Source organism: Salvelinus fontinalis, unplaced genomic scaffold (assembly GCF_029448725.1).
Source record: "Salvelinus fontinalis isolate EN_2023a unplaced genomic scaffold, ASM2944872v1 scaffold_1550, whole genome shotgun sequence".
NCBI classification, from domain to species: Eukaryota; Metazoa; Chordata; class Actinopteri; order Salmoniformes; family Salmonidae; genus Salvelinus; species Salvelinus fontinalis.
The window spans coordinates 12501-36069 of NW_026601759.1; the positions used below are offsets into that span (position 1 = coordinate 12501).

Genomic DNA, 23569 nt, shown 5'->3' on the forward strand with positions numbered 1-23569 from the left:
GGCACTAGTCCTGATGAGAAACTGTCCCAGAGTTCTGCTGTGCCTGGCTGCAGGACAACACTTTAGTTCTTTCCCTTTCCATGTCACTAGAGATTTATTTGCCTTCAGGATTTTTGTTTTCCTCAGTACTGGATGAAAGAGGGAGAGGGGGAAGAGTATTAAAAAAAAGGAAGGAGAGTGACAGAGCGGACAGGTAGGAGAGAGATCCGAGGGCACAGTGGTGATCCATGTAGTGGATGTCAAGTTCTGACTCCTTGTCGGTTTCCCCCCACAGGTACGCCTTACATTTCCTGGTCCAGAGTGGCCTGACCTACAGTATCATGATGTTTGCAGGGCTGGAGCACATGCACAAGTGAGTAATGCTTTTATTTCCTCTGAAAGAAACGGCTCATTCTCCTGGCAGGTAACACTGTAGCAGCAAGACCAAGAATGGCCAAATCAAAAGTCTCCGGGTGAACACGTGATGCCAACTCGTGTGACGTTGTGGCTTTTCAATAGAGCGTCGCTTCCAGAGAACAAATCGCTAACATGTTTTTATACCGGCGTAAGTCCGTCTTTTCACAGGGCTGGTGAATTGAATAGAAATGCATTATTTAGAGTGGTTTTCCAGCATGTTTTATCCAGCAACAGAAAGGCATTGACCGTGTGCCCAGCCGTTTCAATTCATCTTTACTGAAGGGCTGCTGGAACAGGATCAGGCACCTCTGTTTTGGACTGTTTTGTTATGGAACCTATTTACCAGGATCCGGTACCTCTCATAACATGAACTATTTCCACTGTTTGCCATGCAACAATTCTAATCAAAACGATGAGAGTTAATTCTCTTTAATTCCCCTGCCCCCTAAAAAAAACACGTCATGTGAAAACAGATTTTCACCCCACGCCTGTTATTCTCCACTAGGTTTGGGGCGGCCCGGGCTTATGGTTTGCGTAATATTGTAGCCTGTGTTTGAGACTGACGCGTGGTTGTTGCTATGGTGAGCGAGAGAAACGCACCCGTATCTCTCACACAGCGGGAACTAGTATCAGATGACCTTTATGATCTCTCTCTGCTCTGATAGACGTGACCCTGCAACTCGTCTCTCCAAGTGCTGCGCTTCGTAATGTATTTCTTTATAGAATCATAGACGCAGGAAGGGTGCTGAGCCTGAAGGTGCTGCAGCCCCCCTAATAATAAAAATAATTATTGTTATCATGGTGGGGGGGGGGGGTACCCCTGATAAATTGAAATATACATTTGCCAAAGTTATAAAATTACTGCCCTGTTCAGCAAGAAATGAAATCATTTACTACACCATGAGTAGGTCTATAAATTTAGCCACAGAGGATCAACAGCTTATTTTTTTAATTGCCTAGCTCTGGATTGTGTGTGTGTCAAAATCACAAGGCATAGCCTACAGTCGGGAACATGTGGCAAGTCTGTCAGTAAACAGCATTCAGCCGAAACGGGCCTTTCACAATATTTCAAATCCAATCTGCAGGAAAAACAAAGGTTGGAAAGCAAATGGCTCCTGCTAAAAAGAGAACTGTAATCTACCAAAAATATTGAATCACCTTCCAAATAGGCCTATCGAGTGACGTTGTTTTACAAAGTAAAACAAGAGAGACGCTTTTGACCAAAACCGCTGCGCATCGTTGGGCGAGTCAGTGGAAAAAAGAGCAGGTTGTTTTTACTGATGTCATTCTGAATTTGTCAGTGTCAAAGTAGCCTGTCATTGATGTTGTGTTGAAAGATTCTGCTAAACTCTCCAAATCTGTAAAATGACATAGAATTGCATGAAATGCGACTTATTTTTCGGATTCGAGGCAACAAAAAAAAAACATTTTACTGCTCTTTGCCACAACGCAAATGTGATAATATGCAATTCTGCATTATGAAGGTGATTTTTACTTATGTGTTCTGGTACCTCATAGCCCCCCAGGTCATCCCGCTCTTACGCTCGCTTTTGTTTCTTCCGGCACCTCCCAATGTACAAATTGAAGCACTGCTTATATACATGAAGGACGAGACTGGGCTTCCTGTGATCACTGTGATGAGATGTTTCGAGTGTAAGTTCCGGAGATAAAGCGTTCGGTTGGTGCTGACGAGTCTGAATTCCTGATGGTGATGGAAATACCCCTCAGGCGGCGCCCATCTGTGTCCATGACCCCCCCCCCCCCCCCATTTCCACCCCTTCCCCCCGAACACTCTGAGGAATGCAGTTATCGCTCCCCCCAGCTACCTTCTGTGGTTATTTTTACTGAGGGACAGGGCTGTGAGGTCAGGTGTGAAATGGAATGAAAGCCCTCTATGAAGTGGAAGCTCGACAAATACCCCCGCTCAGTATCCATCACAACAACCAGTAACAGTACAATGGAGGAGGACCCTGACGGTAAATGCACTCCGTAATCACATTCGGAGGTGACATTTCAAAACCAAGCCAGAAATTCAATTGAACAGCAATGGAGTCGTTTCCATGGACATGTTTGCTTCCTCTTGAGGTTCTAGGATGCAGAGGAATGTGGCCGTCTTCCAAGCCGAGCTGACACAGGACCACATCTCACAGCAGGGCCTGGTTTAGAGTTCAGCCTCTGGGTGGGCCTTACTCAACCTTCTTGGAGCGTTCCACGGTCAAGTCAGAGAACGGGGCGCGATGACCAGTTCCCGATCCGATTTTGTTGGTCCTCAAGGTTGTGCGTAACCCCGGTGTTTTTCAGGAAAGCGGGGGTGCTGAGCTTGCAGATGCTGTTGATCTCTCTCTTTTGGAATCCCCCAGATCGGATCTTCGACCTTTTTTGATGTGACCTAACCTGTCATTACCATGACAGGTCATTTAGGGTTTTTGAGGAGTGGTAACAAAGTCTCGTTGACAAAAAGAGAGGGTGAAAATTGGATGTAGACAAAGACGGGGGGGTGTTACTGAAATTGCAGAGGTAGAAATCAAGGGTACAGTTTTTCTACTACAGTATGTAGAGCAAGAAATACACAACATTATTTACAATATCGGCATGTGCCCAAAGACATTTTTGGGATTTTAGTATCATCCCTTTCTCCTCCTCCATCTCATCCCTCTGCCTTTGTCCAGACACCTCACCAGGCAGACTGTAATGGAATTTCCCGGAAAGCATTGAACACAGCGGAGGCTGGTGCTAGGAACACTCGCAAGTCCCACAAGAGCAAATAAATGGAACAAACATCCATCTACAGTGTAGGTAACAATCCTCTGATTGCAGTTAACCTGTTAACCGCCTTGCTAATGGATTAGTCTAGCGCCTCTGTGAAAAATAAAACTATTTTATACTATATTATTGTATAATGGTGGCCATATGTTTTCCCACTAATATAACTGTCATGGTGTCACTGACTGTTGTTTTGGTGACTTGATGAAAGCAGCCGGGAGGACTCGGGACACCTGGGTATTTTAAGCGGTTTTTCGCACAAAAAGTGGTACGCTACGTGCATAAAGTTGTCGTGGCAGCAGCATTGTTTTCTTTGGGGTAGTGTTCAACTTGTCTGTTCTCTCCCCTGTCGAACATGCCCTGAGAAAGGTCGGGGAACGTTCTAGCAAGGTTGTCCTCAGCTCTCTGTGCCTCTTGTGCAAACACAGCACCACCTGCTGGATGAGAAGACTGTGTCTACGCATAAAACACCTGCGATGTACTGGACTGGTGCAGTTGGCAATCGATCAGTTATAACACACGGACTTGTAGAAGGGGATACCGTTTGTATGAATGTAGTTAGTGTTTTTTTTAGGTCAGGAATTACATATATTTCATGAATTCCTAGAACTGTTTTGCAGATAATACTGGCTGAGTCATACATACGTCGGTTTTGCTCAGAACACCAATAGAAACGACTCATCTTAGAAGCACCAGAGAACAGAGATGTTGAAATGGAGCACCTGACAATAGCGAGTGTTCGAGAGGGAGAGGTGACAAAGTGAGCGAAGGCGATAGACAGTGGCAGCGAAAGAAAGTGCGTGCTCACATGAAAGGCTGATCTGTTATTCATGCCGTGTTGCTACAGAAGCCCGGACCACCTTTCCTTTTGCACGGCCTGTGAAAGGAATTGTACAACCTGGCAGGCAACATCAAAACATACACTTTCTTTTCTTTCTCCCACACATGGCTTTATTATGCACTCTGGGCCTTTGCAGCAAATTTCCCTGCTTTCTGTCCTATTATATTAGGGTAATTGGAGGGTTTATGGGGCGTGATTAATCGTGTGTTGGGGCAGTGGGAGGCCAAGGAGGCGGCGGAGGTCCAGGCATGGTGCCTCACTGCTCTGGAATGCCAAGTGCTTTGGGCCGGGGCTCGCTGCCAGCTCATTGTCTAGAAATACGAGCAGCAGTTGAAATGGCACTAATGACACCGCGTCACCTCCGAGATATGTCTGCCCCGTGACAGAGTGGATAGTTGGCTGGTTCTGCGGGTCAGACACGTCGCATGGCAACTCTACTATGACTCGGCTTGTTGGTCATTCAGAAACAACTGCAATTGTTATTCAGTAGAGAAACACACACAGTGGTAACGGGAGTGAAATGGTCATTGCAGATAGGTGGGGTTTTCGTATGCAGTTGATTTGAAATGCATACAGTTGACTCTTGATAAATGCACATCGGATGGGAAAACTCTCAAAGTGCAGTCCAGTAGTCTCAATACATATGTTGACCTCTGTGAAGGTGGGACACCTTGATTGTTTTTGGGGCCTTTTGACACAGTTGATCTTTGCAGTTTTACACCCCCCCCCCCCCCCCCCAGGCAACAGCATGCTAAATAAGTCCAATGGTCTTTACAAATGCTCATCTTGGCGCTGTTGGAAGGAAGCGAGCCCATTGATTCAGCATTGATTTGTTTCTCTCTCTCAGGGCCGGGTTTCTATTGCAGAGCAGTCGCATGCAAGCCTAAGATCACCATACGCAATGCCAAGTGTCGTCTGGAGTGGTGTAAAACTCACTTCCGTTGGACTCTGGAGCAGTGGAGGCTCCTCAGAGTAGGAAGTGGAGGACCATCCTCCTCAGTGAATTTCCTAAAAATGTAAATGGTAAAACATATTAAAAGTTATCCTTCTTAGATAAAACTATACTAAATATAATCACGTCACCAAATAATTGATTCAAACACACTATTTTGCAAAGAAGGTCTACAGTAGCCTCAACGGCACTCTGTAGCGTAGCACCATGGTAGCACCATGGACAGCTAGCTTCCGTCCTCCTCTGGGTACATTGACTTCAGTTCAAAACCTAGGAGGCTCATCATGGTTCTCACCCGCTTCCATAGACCTACACAGCCATTTTGACAACTTCCGGAGGACGTCAACAAGCAGCCTATCAGAGCTCTTGCAGAATGAAGTGACATGTTGTCCACCCAATCAAAGGATCAGAGAATTAATCTAGTACTGAAAACATAAGCTACAGCTAGCTAGCACTGCAGTGCATAAAATGTTTTGAGTAGTTGACTCGAAGAGAGAGAGAGACAAAAGTTGAACCGTTTTGAACAAATACATTTCTTCCAAAATGGAGAAGCAAGAGTCATTTTTTTCAGTTTCACTTACTTAGCAAGTGCCGCTAGCTAGTTTAGCTTACTGAAACACTCTGCTCAAACCGAGGGATGCTATGTTAGCTAACGTAAACTCACTCACTTTGGTACATCGCCTTGGTCCGTACAATTGACCTTATTTTAGCGCCCCAAAAACGTAATACTTCCAGATCAACTGTAATGTCAATACCATTGTAAAGCACACTTTCTCCCCTTCCCAACAGAATCAATGACATGACCTAAACGCTGCCCGTTTCTGCATGATTCAAGAAGGCAATGAGCCCCGTCGGGTCTTTTTAAAAATGGCGGGTGGGGAAGCGAAACTAATGCGTGATAGTGAGATGGAGAGCTGTTGTGTGGTAAAATTGCTGTCCAACTTATCACCTTATCGCCTCTAAAATGTAAATAAACACTATAAAGAGTTTATATAACGTGTGATTACATACCTATTTGAAGGTTTGTGTCGAATTTGAATCGGGTTTTTAGGACGGTGCTAAAGTGATCTTCAGAAGTAAAGTTTTTTTGAGAGCCGTTATCGCTTGCAGTGACGACGCAAAATATGACTAGGTATCCCGCCCCTTACCCCCGTCACTGTCCGTTTCTTGTTTTTAAACGATGAGAGAAGTGCTACACCTGGTGTAGAGAGATTGTAAGACAGAAATAGTAGCTTTATGCGTGCTGTACGTTACGGCATGACACGTCACGACGTAACGGAGGGTCAGTTTTTTCAACTTTTCTCCAATACTATAGAGCCATTACCATGTCGATCAACGCTTGAATAGAAACCTAGTTCACACCCCAGATTTTGAAGTCAACACAGTCGCTACAGTTCCATTAGTTTTCTTTGCAGCCTCGTTTGAATGTCGCGGTTGCGCACATTTGTACGGAATGGGGTGAGTTTACGTTAGCTGGCTATGACTTTCCAACACAACACTGAAACTCTTCCAAATCAAGGTAAGCTTTTGGTATTACTAATTTATTGCCACTGGGGCAAGCCGGTGTAACTGCTTACTGACTGTACGCTAACGTTGCTGCATGATTGTAGCGGGTTTACTAACGCGTTAGTTCTATTAGCTATGCTGACTATGATGCTACTTTAGCTATTATGGTGACAACAATGTAGGCTGTGTAGCAGGTTGGCTAAGAAAGGTTTGTTCACCTGGTCACATACAGCTGATGTGTTGTGCATTGAAGTCCACAAGTGACGGTGAGAGCATAGATGCGAGAAGGAATACAATGTGGCTGCTATGAAATTGAACTGTGTTTACGTGTGATTAGGGGTGTGTTATTCCACCTGAAAATAGTAAAAATAAAGGAACTTGAATGAGTAGGTGTGTCAAACTTTTGACTGGTACTATACAAGTATGTGTGTGTGTGTACAAGAGTTAATAGTTAGACACACCTACTCAATCAAGAGTTTCTTTATTTTTACTATTTTCTACATTGTAGTATAATAGTGAAGACATCAAAACTATGAAATAACGCATATGGAATAATGTAGTAACCAAAATAAGTGTAAAAAAAATCAATGTTATATTCTTCACAGTAGCCACCCTTTGCCTTGATGACAGCTTTGCACACTCTTGGCATTCTCTCCATCAGTCTTGAAGAAGTACCCACATATGCTGAGCACTTGTTGGCTGCTTTTCCTTCACTCTGCGGTCCAACTCATCGCTAACCATCTCATCTGTGTTGAGGTTGGGGGATTTGTGTAAACCATCCCATCTGGGTTTAGGTCAGATAATTGTGGAGGCCAGGTCATCTGATGCAGCACTCCATCATTCTCCTTCTTGGTCAAATAGCCCTTACACAGCCTGGATGTGTGTTGGCTAATTGTCCTTTTGAAAAACAAATGATAGTCCTTCTAAGCGCAAACCAGATGGGATGGCTTATCACTGCAGAATGCTGTGGTAGCCATGCTAGTTAAGTGTGCCTTGAATTCTAAATAAATCAGACAGTGTCACCAGCAAAGCACCATCACACCACCTCCTCCTCCATGCTTCATGGTCTGAACCACACATGTGGAGATCATCCGTTCACCTATTTTGCGTCTAACAAAGACACAGCAGTTGGATCCAAAAATCTAAAATTTGGACTCGGACCAAAGGACAGATTTCCACCGGTCTAATGTCCATTACTCGTGTTTCTTGGCCGAAGCAAGTCTTCTTCTTATTGGTGTCCTTTTAGAAGTGGTTTCTTTGCAGCAATTCGACCATGATTACCTGATTCATTCAGTCTCCTCTGAACAGTTGATGTGTCTGTTACTTGAACTCTGAAGCATTTATTTGGGCTGCAATTTCTGAGGCTGGTAACTCAATGAACTTATCCTCGTTCAAAGTTCTTGAAATTTTCCGGATTGACTGACCTTCATGTCTTAAACTAGTGATGGGCTGTGGTTTCTCTACTGATTTGAGCTGTTCTTGCCATAATATGGACTTGGTTTTTTACCAAATAGGGCTATCTTCTGTATACCAACCCGACCTTGTCACAACACAACTGGTTGGCTCAAACGCATTAAGGAAATAAATTACACTATTTAACTTTTAACAAGGCACACCTGTGAATTGAAATGCATTCCAGGTGACTACCTCATGAAGCTTGTTGAGAGAATGCCAAGTGTGCAAAGCTGTCATCAAGGCAAAGGATGGCTACTTTGAAGAATATAAAATACATTTTGATTGAACACTTGGTTACTACATGTGTTATTTTATAGTTTTGATGTCTTCACTGTTATTCTACAATGTAGAAAATATAGAAAAACCATAGAATGAGTAGGTGTGTCCAAACTTCTGACTGATACTGTGTGTGTATTAATGCGTTCCGGTGCCTCAGATTCCCCCAAGTCTCCTCCCTCTCAAAGTAACTTTTTGTTCCGGCAGCTCTCGATTTACAAATTAAGCACTGGGAGGCAGTCTACTTTAGGCCCAGGCTTTGTCGGGGCCTGCAGGCAACTGGTGAAATTACACAAACACAAATTACACCAGGAAGATAGAATCCCTCTACTATAAATACATTGCTCCATATACTGCTACATGTTGATCATTTCCTGTTAGCATAATATAACATCCCATTTATTATACAAGTAGGACTACTGCAAATAGAATTTGACAAAAAGGATGTATAGTTTTGTCAACAGAAAAGGTTGGATGGTTTGATGGACAGTAAAGCATGTTTAATGGTGTGAAGCCTCAAGGTCACCATGTCAAGCGTCGGCACACTGCACTGAGTTGCCCATTTTCCCCTCTCAAGTGCCCCCTCCCCCACTTTAATACCAATAACCAGGGGCGCAACTTTGGTTTTAGAAGTTGGGGGGGAGATGTGGTGGGGGGGGGGGGGGGGGGGGGGTCTGGGGGTCCTCCCATTTTTTTTCGGGCATCTAAAGCACATTTCCTCAATTTCTACACATCTAATATGACATGTCCCTTGTAGCCGTCTCTATTTAGAACAGCAAAAAGTAAGCAAACATGCCCACAGTCATCAAGCTAGGTGAGAGATGATTAAATATGTGATTTGAGAAGATTGAACTAGATCAATGCCAATTCAATAATCAATATTGTGTTGCACCTGTAACCAATAGCCTAACAAATGAACAACTCTTAAAAAATAAATTGCAAAGACGTCACTTTTGATTCTTTATTAAGACATCCTCTACAACAGATTTCAGCCAGACCGCCCAGCCAGCCCGAGCTGCTTCCACGCCGAACCCCCACAAGTCTGGTGAATAACTCGGCTCTCTCCCCAACACAACATCCTTACCATCTTTTTTTTTGTGTTTGAAGGGAAACACACACACACACACACCTACACATTAACACACAGAACCCTTCATATCATATGCCTAATAGTTCTGTACAGCTCTAAATGCTAGGTTACGCAGTTTCTTCTTCACATTTCTAAGCAAACAAAAACAGGGAGAAGGGAGAATCTGTAGACATGCTGAGATAAAACAACATGTTCTTTGCCAGAATTCAGACAGCCTTCACAAGACCATAACGTATGCAAATATGTCCCCTTTTTTGTGTTTTACACCTCCAGCAGAATAATAACATTTGAGTGCATGATATTCAGTTTCCCTGGCATATAGTACATTCAATGGATGGTCTTATACTGCACTAATTTATATCTGAGATTATATGAATATTACTTGTCATTCTAACACATCTGTATCCATTCATCATCAATAGCGTCTCCCAAGTCTTCCTCACATTTTTGTTTTACATGTTGTGTGTCATCGGGAAAAGCCTATCAACCCTTGATACAGTTTGGAAATCAACTTTTAGAGGTTTGCTTGACTGCCTTAAAATAGTTTCGATCTGTGAAGCTTCTTGCTTGTCCAGTGTTTGCTGCACAGAGAGAATAAAGTGTTGCATCTGAAAAAGTTCCCCTCTGTTCTGTCATACTGGTCTTCCCTGGTTGCCTGACCCTGATGAGACCCTTGTCACCATCTGATCCTGCTCAGATGGGGCATGACAAAGAATGCCCTTGGTGTACATTTATACATTGATTCTATTCATGGATAATATAACGGTTCAATAATTGAAGACATGATGAGCATAATGTTGTGTACTGACTGCACCATGACAGTGAAGCCTGTAGAGCTGTTTATACCGTGTCAGTGTGAAAAGTAGGGAATTAGCTAGGTAAACGGACAGATCAGTAACGTTACTTTATTATACTGACTAATAAAAACTAACATTGCACAAAAAAAGTCCAGAATATCAGTTTTCAATCGTTTGGCAGCTGGTTTCATCGTTTGATTCAGGTCACGAGTGTGATTGAGCAAAAATAATCACAAAAGTTAGTGAGCTAGCTAACGTTAGCCAACTATTGGCTAGCTCTAGCTAATGGTACATCATCAAATAACTTCTCTTCAAATGGGACAGAACAAAGGCTACAAAACAATTCCATACACACACAACAGCTGTTAGATACTGCTACCTGACATATAGTTAGAGGCTAGCTAGAGCTGAACTGGCTGTGGTAGCTACTAGCTGCTACTAGTTCATTCACTTCAGTCGAGGGGATGAAACATTCACTAATGTAACGTCAATTACTAGTAGCTCAACACTGGGAATACATACAGCAGTTACCTTGCCATCTATATCAGTCAACTAAAGAGTAGCCAGTTTCGGCTCTGCTTGCTTTTACAACACGGAGAGAAAGCACAATACATACAGCAGCTGCTTCTAGCTCTCCCGTGCTGGTCCTATACACCAGCCTTTCAGAAGCTTTGCTTTCACACAGCCTGTTAGCATGCTCTGTAGTGTCCTTGCAGAAAACAGCCTACCTGACCACTCTGAGGAGTCTGCATGGTCCTAAAGCACACCTGAGTCGCTGTTTGTATCACAGTGCAAAGATAACGGGGGGGGACAAATATGCTATTTTTGAATTTCGGAGGGATCATGTCCCCTGTGAATGTTGCGCCCCTGCCAATAACTTGGCCTTACTTAGAATCCCAATATATTGCTGACCTTTTGGGGCAGACACGTGCATACACTCACACACACATACCAGGCCCACTAGGAGAATGCTGTTTGTAGATCCTTTCTGTGATCCAGCCAGCACTCTCCTCTGGGAGACAGGCCAAGGGATAAGTAAGTAGCTGAACAATGGCATCTGTTGCTTTTTCTCAGCAAATGTTGGTAACTGCTTCAACTCATTGTTTCATGTGGTTGATGTGAAATATTGCATTGCGATGAATAGAAAATGCCTCTAATAGATTGATTTCTTCTTAAGCACTGCATTGCATTTGCATTGCACTGCATTTGACTTGGCCTAGATAGTCGATATACAGGTCTAATGATTTTAGCTCAGTTCTGATTCACTGCTCTGAAGAAGAATGTCAAGGACATTGGCAGCCCGGTTTCCTTCTCTGAAGAAAATGGTTGAAGAATTAGATCACAGTCAAGAAACTTGGGTTTTACAAGTCTGAATGATATATACACTGCTCAAAAAAATAAAGGGAACACTAAAATAACACATCCTAGATCTGAATGAATGAACTATTCTTATTAAATACTTTTTTCTTTACATAGTTGAATGTGCTGACAACAAAATCACACAAATTATCAATGGAAATCAAATTTATCAACCCATGGAGGTCTGGATTTGGAGTCACACTCAAAATTAAAGTGGAAAACCACACTACAGGCTGATCCAACTTTGATGTAATGTCCTTAAAACAAGTCAAAATGAGGCTCAGTAGTGTGCGTGGGCGCCACGTGCCTGTATGACCTCCCTACAACGCCTGGGCATGCTCCTGATGAGGTGGTGGATGGTCTCCTGAGGGATCTCCTCCCAGACCTGGGTTGTAAGCACAACCCCCACCTGTGGACGTCGGGCCCTCCTACCACCCTCATGGAGTCTGTTTCTGACCATTTGAGCAGACACATGCACATTTGTGGCCTGCTGGAGGTCATTTTGCAGGGCTCTGGCAGTGCTCCTCCTGCTCCTTCTTGCACAAAGGCGGAGGTAGCGGTGCTGCTGCTGGGTTGTTGCCCTCCTACGGCCTCCTCCACGTCTCCTGATGTACTGGCCTGTCTCCTGGTAGCGCCTCCATGCTCTGGACACTACGCTGACAGACACAGCAAACCTTCTTGCCACAGCTCGCATTGATGTGCCATCCTGGATGAGCTGCACTACCTGAGCCACTTGTGTGGGTTGTAGACTCCGTCTCATGCTACCACTAGAGTGAGAGCACCGCCAGCATTCAAAAGTGACCAAAACATCAGCCAGGAAGCATAGGAACTGAGAAGTGGTCTGTGGTCACCACCTGCAGAACCACTCCTTTATTGGGGGTGTCTTGCTAATTGCCTATAATTTCCACCTGTTGTCTATTCCATTTGCACAACAGCATGTGAAATTTATTGTCAATCAGTGTTGCTTCCTAAGTGGACAGTTTGATTTCACAGAAGTATGATTGACTTGGAGTTACATTGTGTTGTTTAAGTGTTCCCTTTATTTTTTTGAGCAGTGTATATACTGTAAATGTATAGCAATCATACTTATATCAACCACCTACTGTTCTGAGAAAAACAACAAGTGTACCCTGATGAGGTGACAGCGTGTTCAAATTAACACTTAGGCTTACTCCTATTCCAAAGCACCTTGGCCTTGTAACCATGGACGACCGTCTTACTGAATCTAAGATGCACACCGCCAGCATTCTTCCTCATCCCCAACAAAGACTAGTTGATTTTTCTAATGGCACCTCTGCTGTCCACAATACCTTCCATTGTGGAGAACCAGATGGATGCTCCAGCTAGCTGAATCAGTGTCAGCTTTGTACCAGTAGCCCTCAGTGCTCTCTCTCTCTCCCCCTTACCAATGAAATCTGGTGTTGTCTCCTAACAACACTGACAGGACGGCAGGAGCTGGGTTTCCACACAGATATGCAGCCAAGCCCACTGTCCCTGCTTTGACAATAGCAAGGGCTCTTTGAGAGGTGAATAAAGCGGTTTGAAGCTGAGGAGGAACAGAGTGTATTGTCAAGAGTAAATTTATAGTATTCATGTCCTGTAGGATGTAGTGTCATTCTATTGTATTGATTTGACAAACCTTTAGTACTGATCTCTCATTGATGTCATGGAGATGAATGCATCGTAGGAAACGGTCACCTGTTGAATGTGTTCTGAACCATGAAGTCCTTCCGCTATGCATTCGGAAAGTATTCAGACCTTTTGACTTTTACAGCCTTATTTTAATTGGATAAAATTATTTCCCCCCTCATTAATCTAAACAAAATAACCCATCATGACAAAGCGAAAAATATATTGAAAAAATTATTTTGCAAATTTATAAAAAATTAAAAATGACCTTATTTACAGGTTTTCAGACCCTTTTGCTATGAGACTTGAAATTGTGCTCAGATGCATCCTGTTTCCATTTATCATCCTTGATGTTTCTACAACTTGATTGAAATCCACCTGTGGTAAATTCAATTGATTGGATTGATGTCTGAACAAAAACCGAGCCATGAGGTGGAAGGAATTGTCCGTAGAGCTCCGAGACAGGATTGCGTCGAGGCACAGATTTGGGGAAGGGTACCAGAACAATTCTGCAGCATTCAAGGCCACCCTGCCAAACTGTGCATTCAGTGGAGAAAGGCCTTGGTCAGGGAGGTGACCAAGAACCCAATGGTCACTCTGACAGAGCTCCTCTGTGAAGATGGGAGAAACTTCCAGGACAACCATCTCTGCAGCATTCCACCAATCAGGCCTTTACTGAGGAGTGGCCAGACGGAAGCCACTCCTCAGTAAAAGGCACATGGCAGCCCACTTAGAGTTTGCCAAAATGCACCTAAAGGACTCTCTGACCATGAGAAACAAGATTCTCTGGTTTGATGAAACCAAGATTGAACTCTTTGGCCTGAATGCCAAGCGTCACGTCTGGAGGAAACCTCGCACCATCCCTACGGTGAAGCATGGTGGTGGTGGCAGCCTCATGCTGTGGGGATGTTTTTCAGCAGCAGGGACTGGGTGACTAGTCAGGATTGAGGGAAAGATGAGCAGAGCAAAGTACAGAGATCCTTTATGTAAACCTGCTCCAGAGCGCTCAGGACCTCAGACTGGGGAGAAGGTTCACATTTTTTGTATTTTATTTTTGTCTAATAACTTGTTTTTGCTTTTGTCATTGTGTGGTAGATTGATTGACTGGGGGGAAAAAACATGGTCTGAATACTTTCTGAATGTACTGTATACTTGCATACATATGATAACATGACCAGTGACTCCCTGACTCTCTTCCTATACCCACACTAGCACACTACCTAGTATGAAACAATATATAGGGGGGTGCATTCTGCGAAGTATGCTAGTATAGACATTAGAAAGTGTCTGACCTTTGACTGACATTGTCTCTCCTCTCTTTGCAGGTTATGCTTCATAGTTGCTCTGGGTTACCTCAGCTTCTGTCAGATAACCCGGGTCTATGTCTTCGACTATGGCATGTACTCTGCAGACTTCACCGGGTAAGTACTAGGTGTTGTGTTGACAATCAATGACATTCATTGGCATGGAAAACCAGCAGACAGTCCTTAAAAACAGGAGTTGAATGACCATGGGAGTCAAACATCACTAGTACCACATATCCAGCGGCGAGAATCCCAAACGCCAACAACTTTATACACTTAAATGTTGTGTAATAACAGGATGTTGAATCTAGTGAAATGGGGAGTGTCAGTGAATGGTTGTATCGCAGTATTATCGGTTCCCCAGGGGTATGCTGTTCCATCTCCTCCGGAGTGTCTGGTGAACCAGACAGCCACACACACACGTGCTAGGGCGGGGGTGGCCAGTTGCTAAGCAACCCCAGTAGGAGACCCACTGCATCACAGACCTCCCTCTTTTCATTTCTTGCTTCTTCCTCTCCATTCCTTCTCTCATTTTTTCCCCCCGTACTCATCTTTTTTTCATGAAATGCCAGTGACTAAAAGCTTGTAAATGACTAAGGCTGTGTCTAGACTTGCCATTTCATGAAGCTTTTGTATTCTGATCATGGAATTCCAAATATGTCATGCATCTACACCTACATGTAAACAGTGGTGGAAAAAGTACTCAATTGTAATACTTGAGTAAAAGTAAAGATACCTTAATAGAAAATGACTCAAGTGAAAGTCACCCAGTAAAATACTACTTTAGTAAAAGTCTAAAAGTATTTGGTTAATATACTTAAGATATAATTTACAAACAAAGCATTTGTGTTTAGTGAGTCCACCAGATCAGAGGCAGTAGGGATGACCAGGGATGTTCTCTTGATAAGTGTGTGAATTGGACCATTTTCCTGTCAAAATGTAACAAGTACTTTTGGGTGTCAGGACAAATGTATGGAGTAAAAAGTACATGATTTAATTTAGGAATTTAGTGGCAAATGTAAGTTGGCAAAAAATATATATAGTAAAGTACAGATGCCCCCCAAAACTACTTAAGTACTTTACACCACTGCATTTAAATGTGTCTACCGTGCCGACATTGTGTCCGGTGTCCCTTTTCCCACACTATATTCAAATGCAGTATGCATTCTGCAAATGTTGGAACAGGCTAAATCTAATAATAACAAAACATTGATGGCAGTAGCCAGCTAACCTCTTTAACTAGCCAGTAAGCTAGCGGGATTGCAAACAGGTTAGCATAACTATGGTTGCACATTTTGGGGAATAATCAGAGATGGAAACTTTCCGTGGGAATTAACGGGAGTTTACAGAAATATATGCAAATTAATATTAATACCATTTAAATTTAGATGTTTTTTTGCATTGGATATATTTACCATATCATATGAAGACAGAAACCTTTTACCTTATCATAAGTAGACATAATTGCAAATGATTAAATCCTTCCAATAGAAAAAAACCCAAACAATTTAGTTACGAATTGAATTTTAATTTAGTTGACTCTTCACATGGGATGATTTCACTGAATAACAAAAGGGAATATTGAATGATCCCCAATGATCTGTAAAATGATAGTCAAGAAACTAAAGCTTTGGTTGTCTTCCTGTCAGGCTTCCATGTCTTCTCCCTGGACTTTATCAATGTCCACTTCTTGAACATCAGACTGAGGCCTCACCTTCTCTGTCACTTTACAACCTAGTTGAGGGTGGCTCGTTGTCAGGTTCAAAAAGCCTCAAATTTGCCCGGATGTGTGTGTTCCCAAACAAGGACCAGTTGCGCTCTGAGGCGGCTGATGTTGGTGGGATTTGGAGGATGATGGAGGCAACAGGGGAAAGAACCTCAGATACACAAAGTCCCTTCCACCAGGTGGCTGATGAGATATGTTGGCACGACTGCCATATTGCCTCTCCATCCCAAAGCCCTTGCTTGGAAGTGTACTTCGCCAGACTGCCAAGAACCCCTCTTCCAGGCCAAGGTGGCGAGACACGGTAGTGATGACACCATAGGCCTTGTTGATCTCTGCACCAGACAGGATGCTCTTGCCTGCATACTTGGGGTCCAACATGTATGTTGTGGCGTATTTGGGCTTCAGGCAGAAGTCTTCACGCTTTTTGATGTATTTCAGAACTGCAGTTTCCTCTGCTTGTAGCAACAGTGAAGTGGGCAGGGCAGTATGGATTTCTTCTCTTACATCTGCAAGCAGAGTCTGAACATCAGACAGGATGGCATTGTCTCCCTCAATCTGTGCAATGGCTACTGCTGTATGTTTCAGGCTGCTTACCACTTTCTCCCAAAATACATCATCCAGGAGGATCCTCTTGATGGGGCTGTCCATATCGGCAGACTGTGATATGGCCATTTCTTGGAGAGACTCCTTCCGCTCCAGGAGACTTTCAAACATGATTACAACACCACCCCCAACGAGTGTTGCTGGGCAGATTCAATGTTGTGCTCTTTTTCTTCTCACTTTGCTTGGTGAGGTAGATTGCTGCTATAACTTGATGACCCTTCACATACCTAACCATTTCCTTGGCTCTCTTGTAGAGTGTATCCATTGTTTTCAGTGCCACGATGTCCTTGAGGAGCAGATTCAATGCATGAGCAGCACAGCCAATGGGTGTGATGTTAGGGTAGAACTCCTCCACTTGAGACCAAGCAGCTTTCACGTTCACAGCATTGTCTGTCACCAGTGCAAATACCTTCTGTGGTCAAAGGTCATTGATGACTGCCTTCAGCTCATCTGCAATGTAGAGACCGGTGTGTCTGTTGTCTCTTGTGTCTGTGCTCTTGTTAAATACTGGTTGAGGGGTGGAGATGATGTAGTTAATTATTCCTTGCCCATGAACATTCGACCACCCATCAGAGATGATTGCAATACAGTCTGCTTTCTCTATGATTTGCTTGACCTTCATTTGAACTCTGTTGAACTCTGCATCCAGAAAATTAGTAGATAAAGCATGTCTGGTTGGAGTGGTGTATGCTGGGTGAAGAACATTCAGAAATCTCTTCCAATACACATTGCCTGTGAGCATCAGAGGTGAACCAGTTGCATACACAGCTCGAGCAAGACATTCATCAGCATTTCTCTTGACTACGTTCCTCCATTGAGTAAAAAAAAACCTGATTCCAGGAGGACCATGAGCTGTTGCTATCGATAAGGTGTCTGATTCATCATTTTCACCTCAAATATAAGAAGAGGGACTTTTTTCAGAGGTTGCTTGTTGTGAGCGCTGAGGGAACTTTATGCACTTGGCCAGATGATTCTGCATCTTTGTTGCATTCTTCACATATGATTTGGCACAATATTTGCAAATGTACATAGCTTTTCCTTCTACATTAGTTGCAGTGAAATGTCTCCACACATCAGATAGTGCCTGTGGCATTTTCCTTTAAAGATTAGAAAAAGAGTAACAAAACAAATACAATTCCATGTACAGATAAATAGTTCAGCAGTTAGATTAATGAACTGCTTTGTAAGATGAATGTTTTTAAATGAAACATGTATGGAAACAGTTGAATTAACACTCAGTTAGCAGGCTCAAGCCCGCATGGTAGCAAAAACGAACTACCAGAAATGAACAAGTTAGAAATTATTTAAACACACTTTTCTGTAGGCTAGTATTTACTAGTTAACAAAAAATCATGTATGCCATATAAAATATGTTCACCCCACCCAGTATTGTAATCAAAACTTACCAGAAAGCATGCAGTCCTTGGCTCAGACAGTGTAGTAGTGTGGGCTCAATAGCATCTCATTCGTGCAAGATCTTGAGAATCAGCTGTACATGTGATGGAAGAGTGCACTGTGCATGCAGAGGGTTGCAATTCCATTGAATTGGGGAAAGTTTAACCAAAATATGCCACAAGACCTAGAATTGCCTTATCTGTATCCCACAAAAAAAAGGTTCACCGTTATAAGCTAACTGTTTTGATGAATTTAAGCAACATTTTTCAAATTTCTGTGCTTAACTTCCCACTGAAAATTTCTGGGAAAATTCCGGAAATTTACCGGAAAGTTTCAGACCCTTTGCAACCCTAAGCAATAACTCTAGCATAATAGTTTTTTGAAATCAAGTCAAACCTAATTGAATACTTGTACTTTCTCTCTGGGTCTGACGATTAGGGCCCAATCTATTCCAAACAACATATTAATCTGCTACCAGTTATAACCTGACACAAGCTTTTTGAGGTGTTATATCATTCTGAACGACTGATTTTCTGTGCAACCTACAACTAATGAATCTTAACATTTTAATCAGGATAGTCTTTCACCCCACAGTTCTTCTCTGTCACATAGCATTACATACTTGACACTGCGCCATGTTGTCTTTAGGGCATATACAAAAGCAGACGCATACTTAAAAGCAGCGTGAAGTCAGTCAGTTGCATTATACAGAGTGACGGTCTGCTAATGCATGTTAGCTGCAGCAGTGCTCCCAATGCACCGGTAAATGAATAATGTATGCCTGATGGAGATGGGATGTTGTTTTGTATGTAATATGTAACGAGAAGCTCGTTCCCGTGAAGGTGAGCAGAAGTTGACGTGATTCGATTACTCCTCTCCTGTGTTTCTCCTATAGGCCAATGATGGTCATCACTCAGAAGATCACCAGCTTGGCGTTTGAGATACACGACGGTGAGACGTGTGTGTGTGTGTGTAATATGAGTTGACTAAGGAAGTGAGTCATGGTGAAGGAACACGTCATTTGTCATCGATAAAGGCTGTCACGGCAGTCACGTGGGAGTTGAAAGCAGCAGCAGATGGAGAGATAACACAGTGGTTTTTACAGACTGCACTGCTCTGTTTCCTTTCTGCCAGACAGCTAAAGCTATGCATAGCGAATACAATCCGCAGTCACCTTTTTGAGTAGAAACAAGTCAGAGGGGATATGAACATTCCGGTTTATTGTTTTGGTTTCATCTGCAAGGCCTTTTCGAAGGCGAGTTTCCGTGTGTGTGTCTGTCTCCGCGTCACCTTGCAGACAAATTGTTCCCTTTACATCCAGTTTCTCAATTTAGTACTTTTAATTGAAATGTAACATTATATACCATTTTTTTAAAAATTGGTTTACATTTTTAAAACCTCTCTTTGGGAACAGATTTCATAATGCAGTAATTGACACATTAGTGCTTGTATTGTGAGGAATTTTGTAGAGTGGACTCAGTCGAGTGAGCAGGGGTGGCAATGTAAACAAGCTTATGTAACGAGGAACGTTACACGTTCTCCCTCCCTCCCTCTCCAAGTTCCTCTGTATGCCTTTTCCTCTCCCCTACACCAAATCATCCATGATGTCAGATACTGTATGCATAGAGAGAAGTGTGTGTGAATGAGGATTACATGGCTGTACTCTTTTGAAGTCCTGTGAAGTAGAGCGCCAGCGTTAGAAGTCTGAAGTAGCCAAACGGCCACAGCAGCTAATTAAGGACGGAGAGATGGGTGTCGGGAGGACAGGATTAGAATGGACGAGTGTAAGAGAGGCTTAGGGGAGTTGAGGCTGACCAGCTCCTCCACTTCAGTCAAATGGATTCAGGTGGTGTGTGTGTGTGTGTGTGTGTGTGTGTGTGTGTGTGTGTGTGTGTGTGCATCCAGTGTTTTAGTTGCAGTGTACTGATTCTCCTCATAAGTAATGAACATTTAAGTCCATAATCCCTATGTGATGTCACAGTGAACACTGCATGTTCTTTTTCCGTCGAGGGAAGCATGTAATGCAGTGGTATTTCAACTTTTCCATCAGGGACCCCATGTTTTTCACCAGAAATTCCGGGGGACAACTTTTTCTCCACCATCATTTCTGGCGACCCCAGCCCAAATCTAATGACGCCGCCTTATCATCAAATGTTGATTTTTACATCAACGAATAACTTTACATTCATTCCATAAAATGAAAAGTCGCCAATAAATACATTTACTCAACAGTTTATTTTTCAAAAACGTGTGTATATTGTCCCATGCAATATGTCATCTTAAAAATACAAAACACGAAGTATTACATGATGCAGAGTGTAATCGCTTAGGTGCAGAGTGTGCACCCAAGTGAATGGGAAAGGTAGGGAACATCAACAATTTGGCACTCAAGTTAAATGAAAAGATGGGCACCATCTAAAATGGTCAAATTAGACGTTGCCCAGTTTTCCCATTCATTTGTGATTGAGGCATATACCAACTAGCCAGTTTATAATGGCAATAAGGCGCCTCGGGGGCTTTGTGGTATATGGCCAATATACCACGGCTAAAGGCTGTATACAGGCACTCTGCTTGCGCATCGTGCCTAAGAACAGTCGTCGCCCGTCTAGTAGATACCCATAGACTTCCAGTCATTGCGCTAACGCTAGTTAGCATTGGCTCACAGAACTACCTCTAACTTCCGTCATACTGGACACAGACACATACAAATGATATCCACGAGTTCATCTGAATATGGGGGAAGTAGATAAAGGGCCGAAGTATCCCTTTTTAAGGCTTTACATTTGCGTGTGTGGTTTTTCCCCCCAGCTGTGTTAGGCATGGTTTACGGTCAATGTGTGTTCGGAGTATTGGGTGGAATAGCGGTTTAATCTGGTTATGAGCTGAACGGCAGTGTGACCATCTAGTCCTCTGCCCCTTAGTCTTGGTCTTGAAAACCTGACCCTCGGCAACACTGACTCGGGTCTGGTTTCAATGATGGACTCTTGGGCATAGAGGAACTATGTCACTGTCTAGATCACTACTGTATCCGCCTGAATCAAATACTAAATAGTAGCTAGCAAGATGGAGATCAATCAACTGTATTACCACATAGGGTTGCACAATTACGGTATCTTTCCCCAATCCTGGTTGGAAGATTCCCGGGTTTCCTGCTTATTCCAGTGTAATTCCATGAATCTACCTTCAGGATTTCTGGAAAAGCGGGAAATTTTGGGAAAGTTAGCAGAATTTTAGCAGAACCCTATTACCACATCAATTTACACAGAGATGTATGGTTTTATTCAATTTTTTGGGTTAAACTCAGCAGGACCCTGTCTTTCAAAGATAATTTGTAAAAATCCAAATAACTTCACAGATCTTCATTGTAAAGGGTTTAAACCCTGTTTTCCGTGCTTGTTCAATGATCCTTAAACAATTAATGAACATGCACCTGTGGAACGGTCGATAAGACACTAACAGCTTACAGACGGTAGGCAATTAAGGTCACAGTTATGAAAACTTAGGACACTACAGAGGCCTTTCTACTGACTCTGAAAAAAACAAAAGAAAGATGCCCGGGTCCCTGCTCATCTGCGTGAACGTGCCTTAGGCATGCTGCAAGGAGGCATGAGGACTGCAGATGTGGCCAGGGCAATAAATTGTAATGTCCGTACTGTGAGACGCCCAAGACAGCGCTACAGGGAGACAGGGCGGACAGCTGATCGTCCTCACAGTGGCAGACCACGTAACAACACCTGCACAGGATCGGTACATCCGAACATCACACCTGCGGGACAGGTACAGGATGGCAACGACAACTGGCTGAGTTACACCAGGAACGCACAATCCCTCCATCAGTGCTCAGACTGTCCGCAATAGGCTGAGAGAGGCTGGACTGAGGGCTTGTAGGCCTGTTGTAAGGCAGGTCCTCACCAGACATCACCGGCAACAACGTCGCCTATGGGCACAAACCCACTGTCGCTGGACCAGACAGGACTCGCAAAAAGTGCTCTTCACTCACGAGTCGTGGTTTTGTCTCACCAGGGGTGATGGTCGGATTCGCGTTTATCGTCGAAGGAATGAGAGTTACACAGAGGCAGTGTTCTGGCATGGCCAGCGAAGAGCTCGGATCTCAATCCCATTGAGCACTTCTGGGACCTGTTGGATCGGAGGGTGAGGGCTAGGGCCATTTCCCCAAAAAAATGTCCGGGAACTTGCAGGTGTGTTGGTGGAAGTGTGGGGTAACATCTCACAGCAAGAACTGGAAAATCTGGTGCAGTCCATGAGGAGGAGACGCACTGCAGTACTTAATGCAGCTGGTGGCCACACCAGATACTGACTTACTTTTAAGCAATATCGCCCGATGGGATGTGGTATATTTAAGCAATAAGGCCCAAGGGGGTGTGGTATATGGCCAATATACCAGGGCTAAGGGCAGTTCTTATGCACAGCGCCATGGAATATTGGCCATATCACAAACCCCTGAGGTACCTTACTGCTATTATAAACTGGTTACCAATGCAAATAGAGCAGTACAAATAAATATTCCGTCATACCCTAGTATACGGTCTGATATACCACAGCTATCAGCATTCAGGACCAAAGCGACCCAGGATATAGTAGGGGTGGCAGGTAGCCTAGTGGTTAGAGCGTTGGGCCAGTAATCGCAAGGTTGCTGGATCGAATCCCCTTGCTGACAAGGTAAAAATCTGTCGTTCTGTCCCTGAACAAGGCAGTTAACCCATTGTTCCTCGGTAGGTCGTCATTGTAAATAAGAATTTGTTCTTAACTGACTTGCCAAGTTAAATAAAGGTTCTATTTTTTTGAAAAGAGAGAAGACTGGATTCCTCCCAAATGGCACTCTATTTCCTATGCAGTGCACTACTTCTGGTCAATGTAGAACATAGTACAAATAAAGACAAACCCTGGAATGAGTAGGTGTGTCTAAACTTTTGACTGGTACGGTATATATATATATATATTTTTTTTAACTTTTTACTCTTGTATTGCAATCAACACCTGAGGAGTGAATATTTTTTTCGGCAAATTGAAATGCATACACTTCTTACTTACTGTATTAGGAGTTGTCAAAGGTTTGGTGCCCTCATGTGACCACACTCTGTGTTCCCATAGGCTTGGCGAGGAAGGAGGAACAGCTGACCCCCAGTCAGAGATGCCTAGCTGTAAGGTATGTGATCCAGGTATGTTTTACTCTCCCAGCTGGACTAGACAGTTCTACTGCCGTACTCAAAGCTATGAGCTCGTTATTAAAATGCTTACTGGGGGATGTTTATTTTATTCGATTTGACAATTTTAAAGCACAATACAACCACACGTGGACACAATGCATTTAAAATCACAGAGTGACACAAATGTATTTCCTTTTTGGTCCCCTTGTAAATACATCGAAACAAAATATATACACCAGATTATAACATTAAAACAGATACGGTCACTGGGAAAGCTTTTGGTAGCCACTAGCCAGTACTCATATCACA

General features: G+C 43.3%; 1 protein-coding gene across 1 annotated transcript in view; it reads left to right on the top strand.

The window, feature by feature from the left end:
- Positions 1-23558, top strand: part of LOC129849595 (lysophospholipid acyltransferase 2-like) — a 24069-nt gene extending 511 nt beyond the window's left edge. Inside the window, exons 1-4 of the mRNA XM_055916403.1 lie at positions 1-352; positions 14390-14485; positions 18988-19043; positions 23205-23558. The exon at positions 1-352 is cut by the window's left edge and continues 511 nt beyond it. Coding sequence (XP_055772378.1) covers positions 237-352; positions 14390-14485; positions 18988-19043; positions 23205-23425 — 489 coding nt within the window. The 5' untranslated portion in view covers positions 1-236 and the 3' untranslated portion in view covers positions 23426-23558. The remainder of the gene's footprint in view (positions 353-14389; positions 14486-18987; positions 19044-23204) is intronic.
- Positions 23559-23569: the final 11 nt, after the last annotated feature.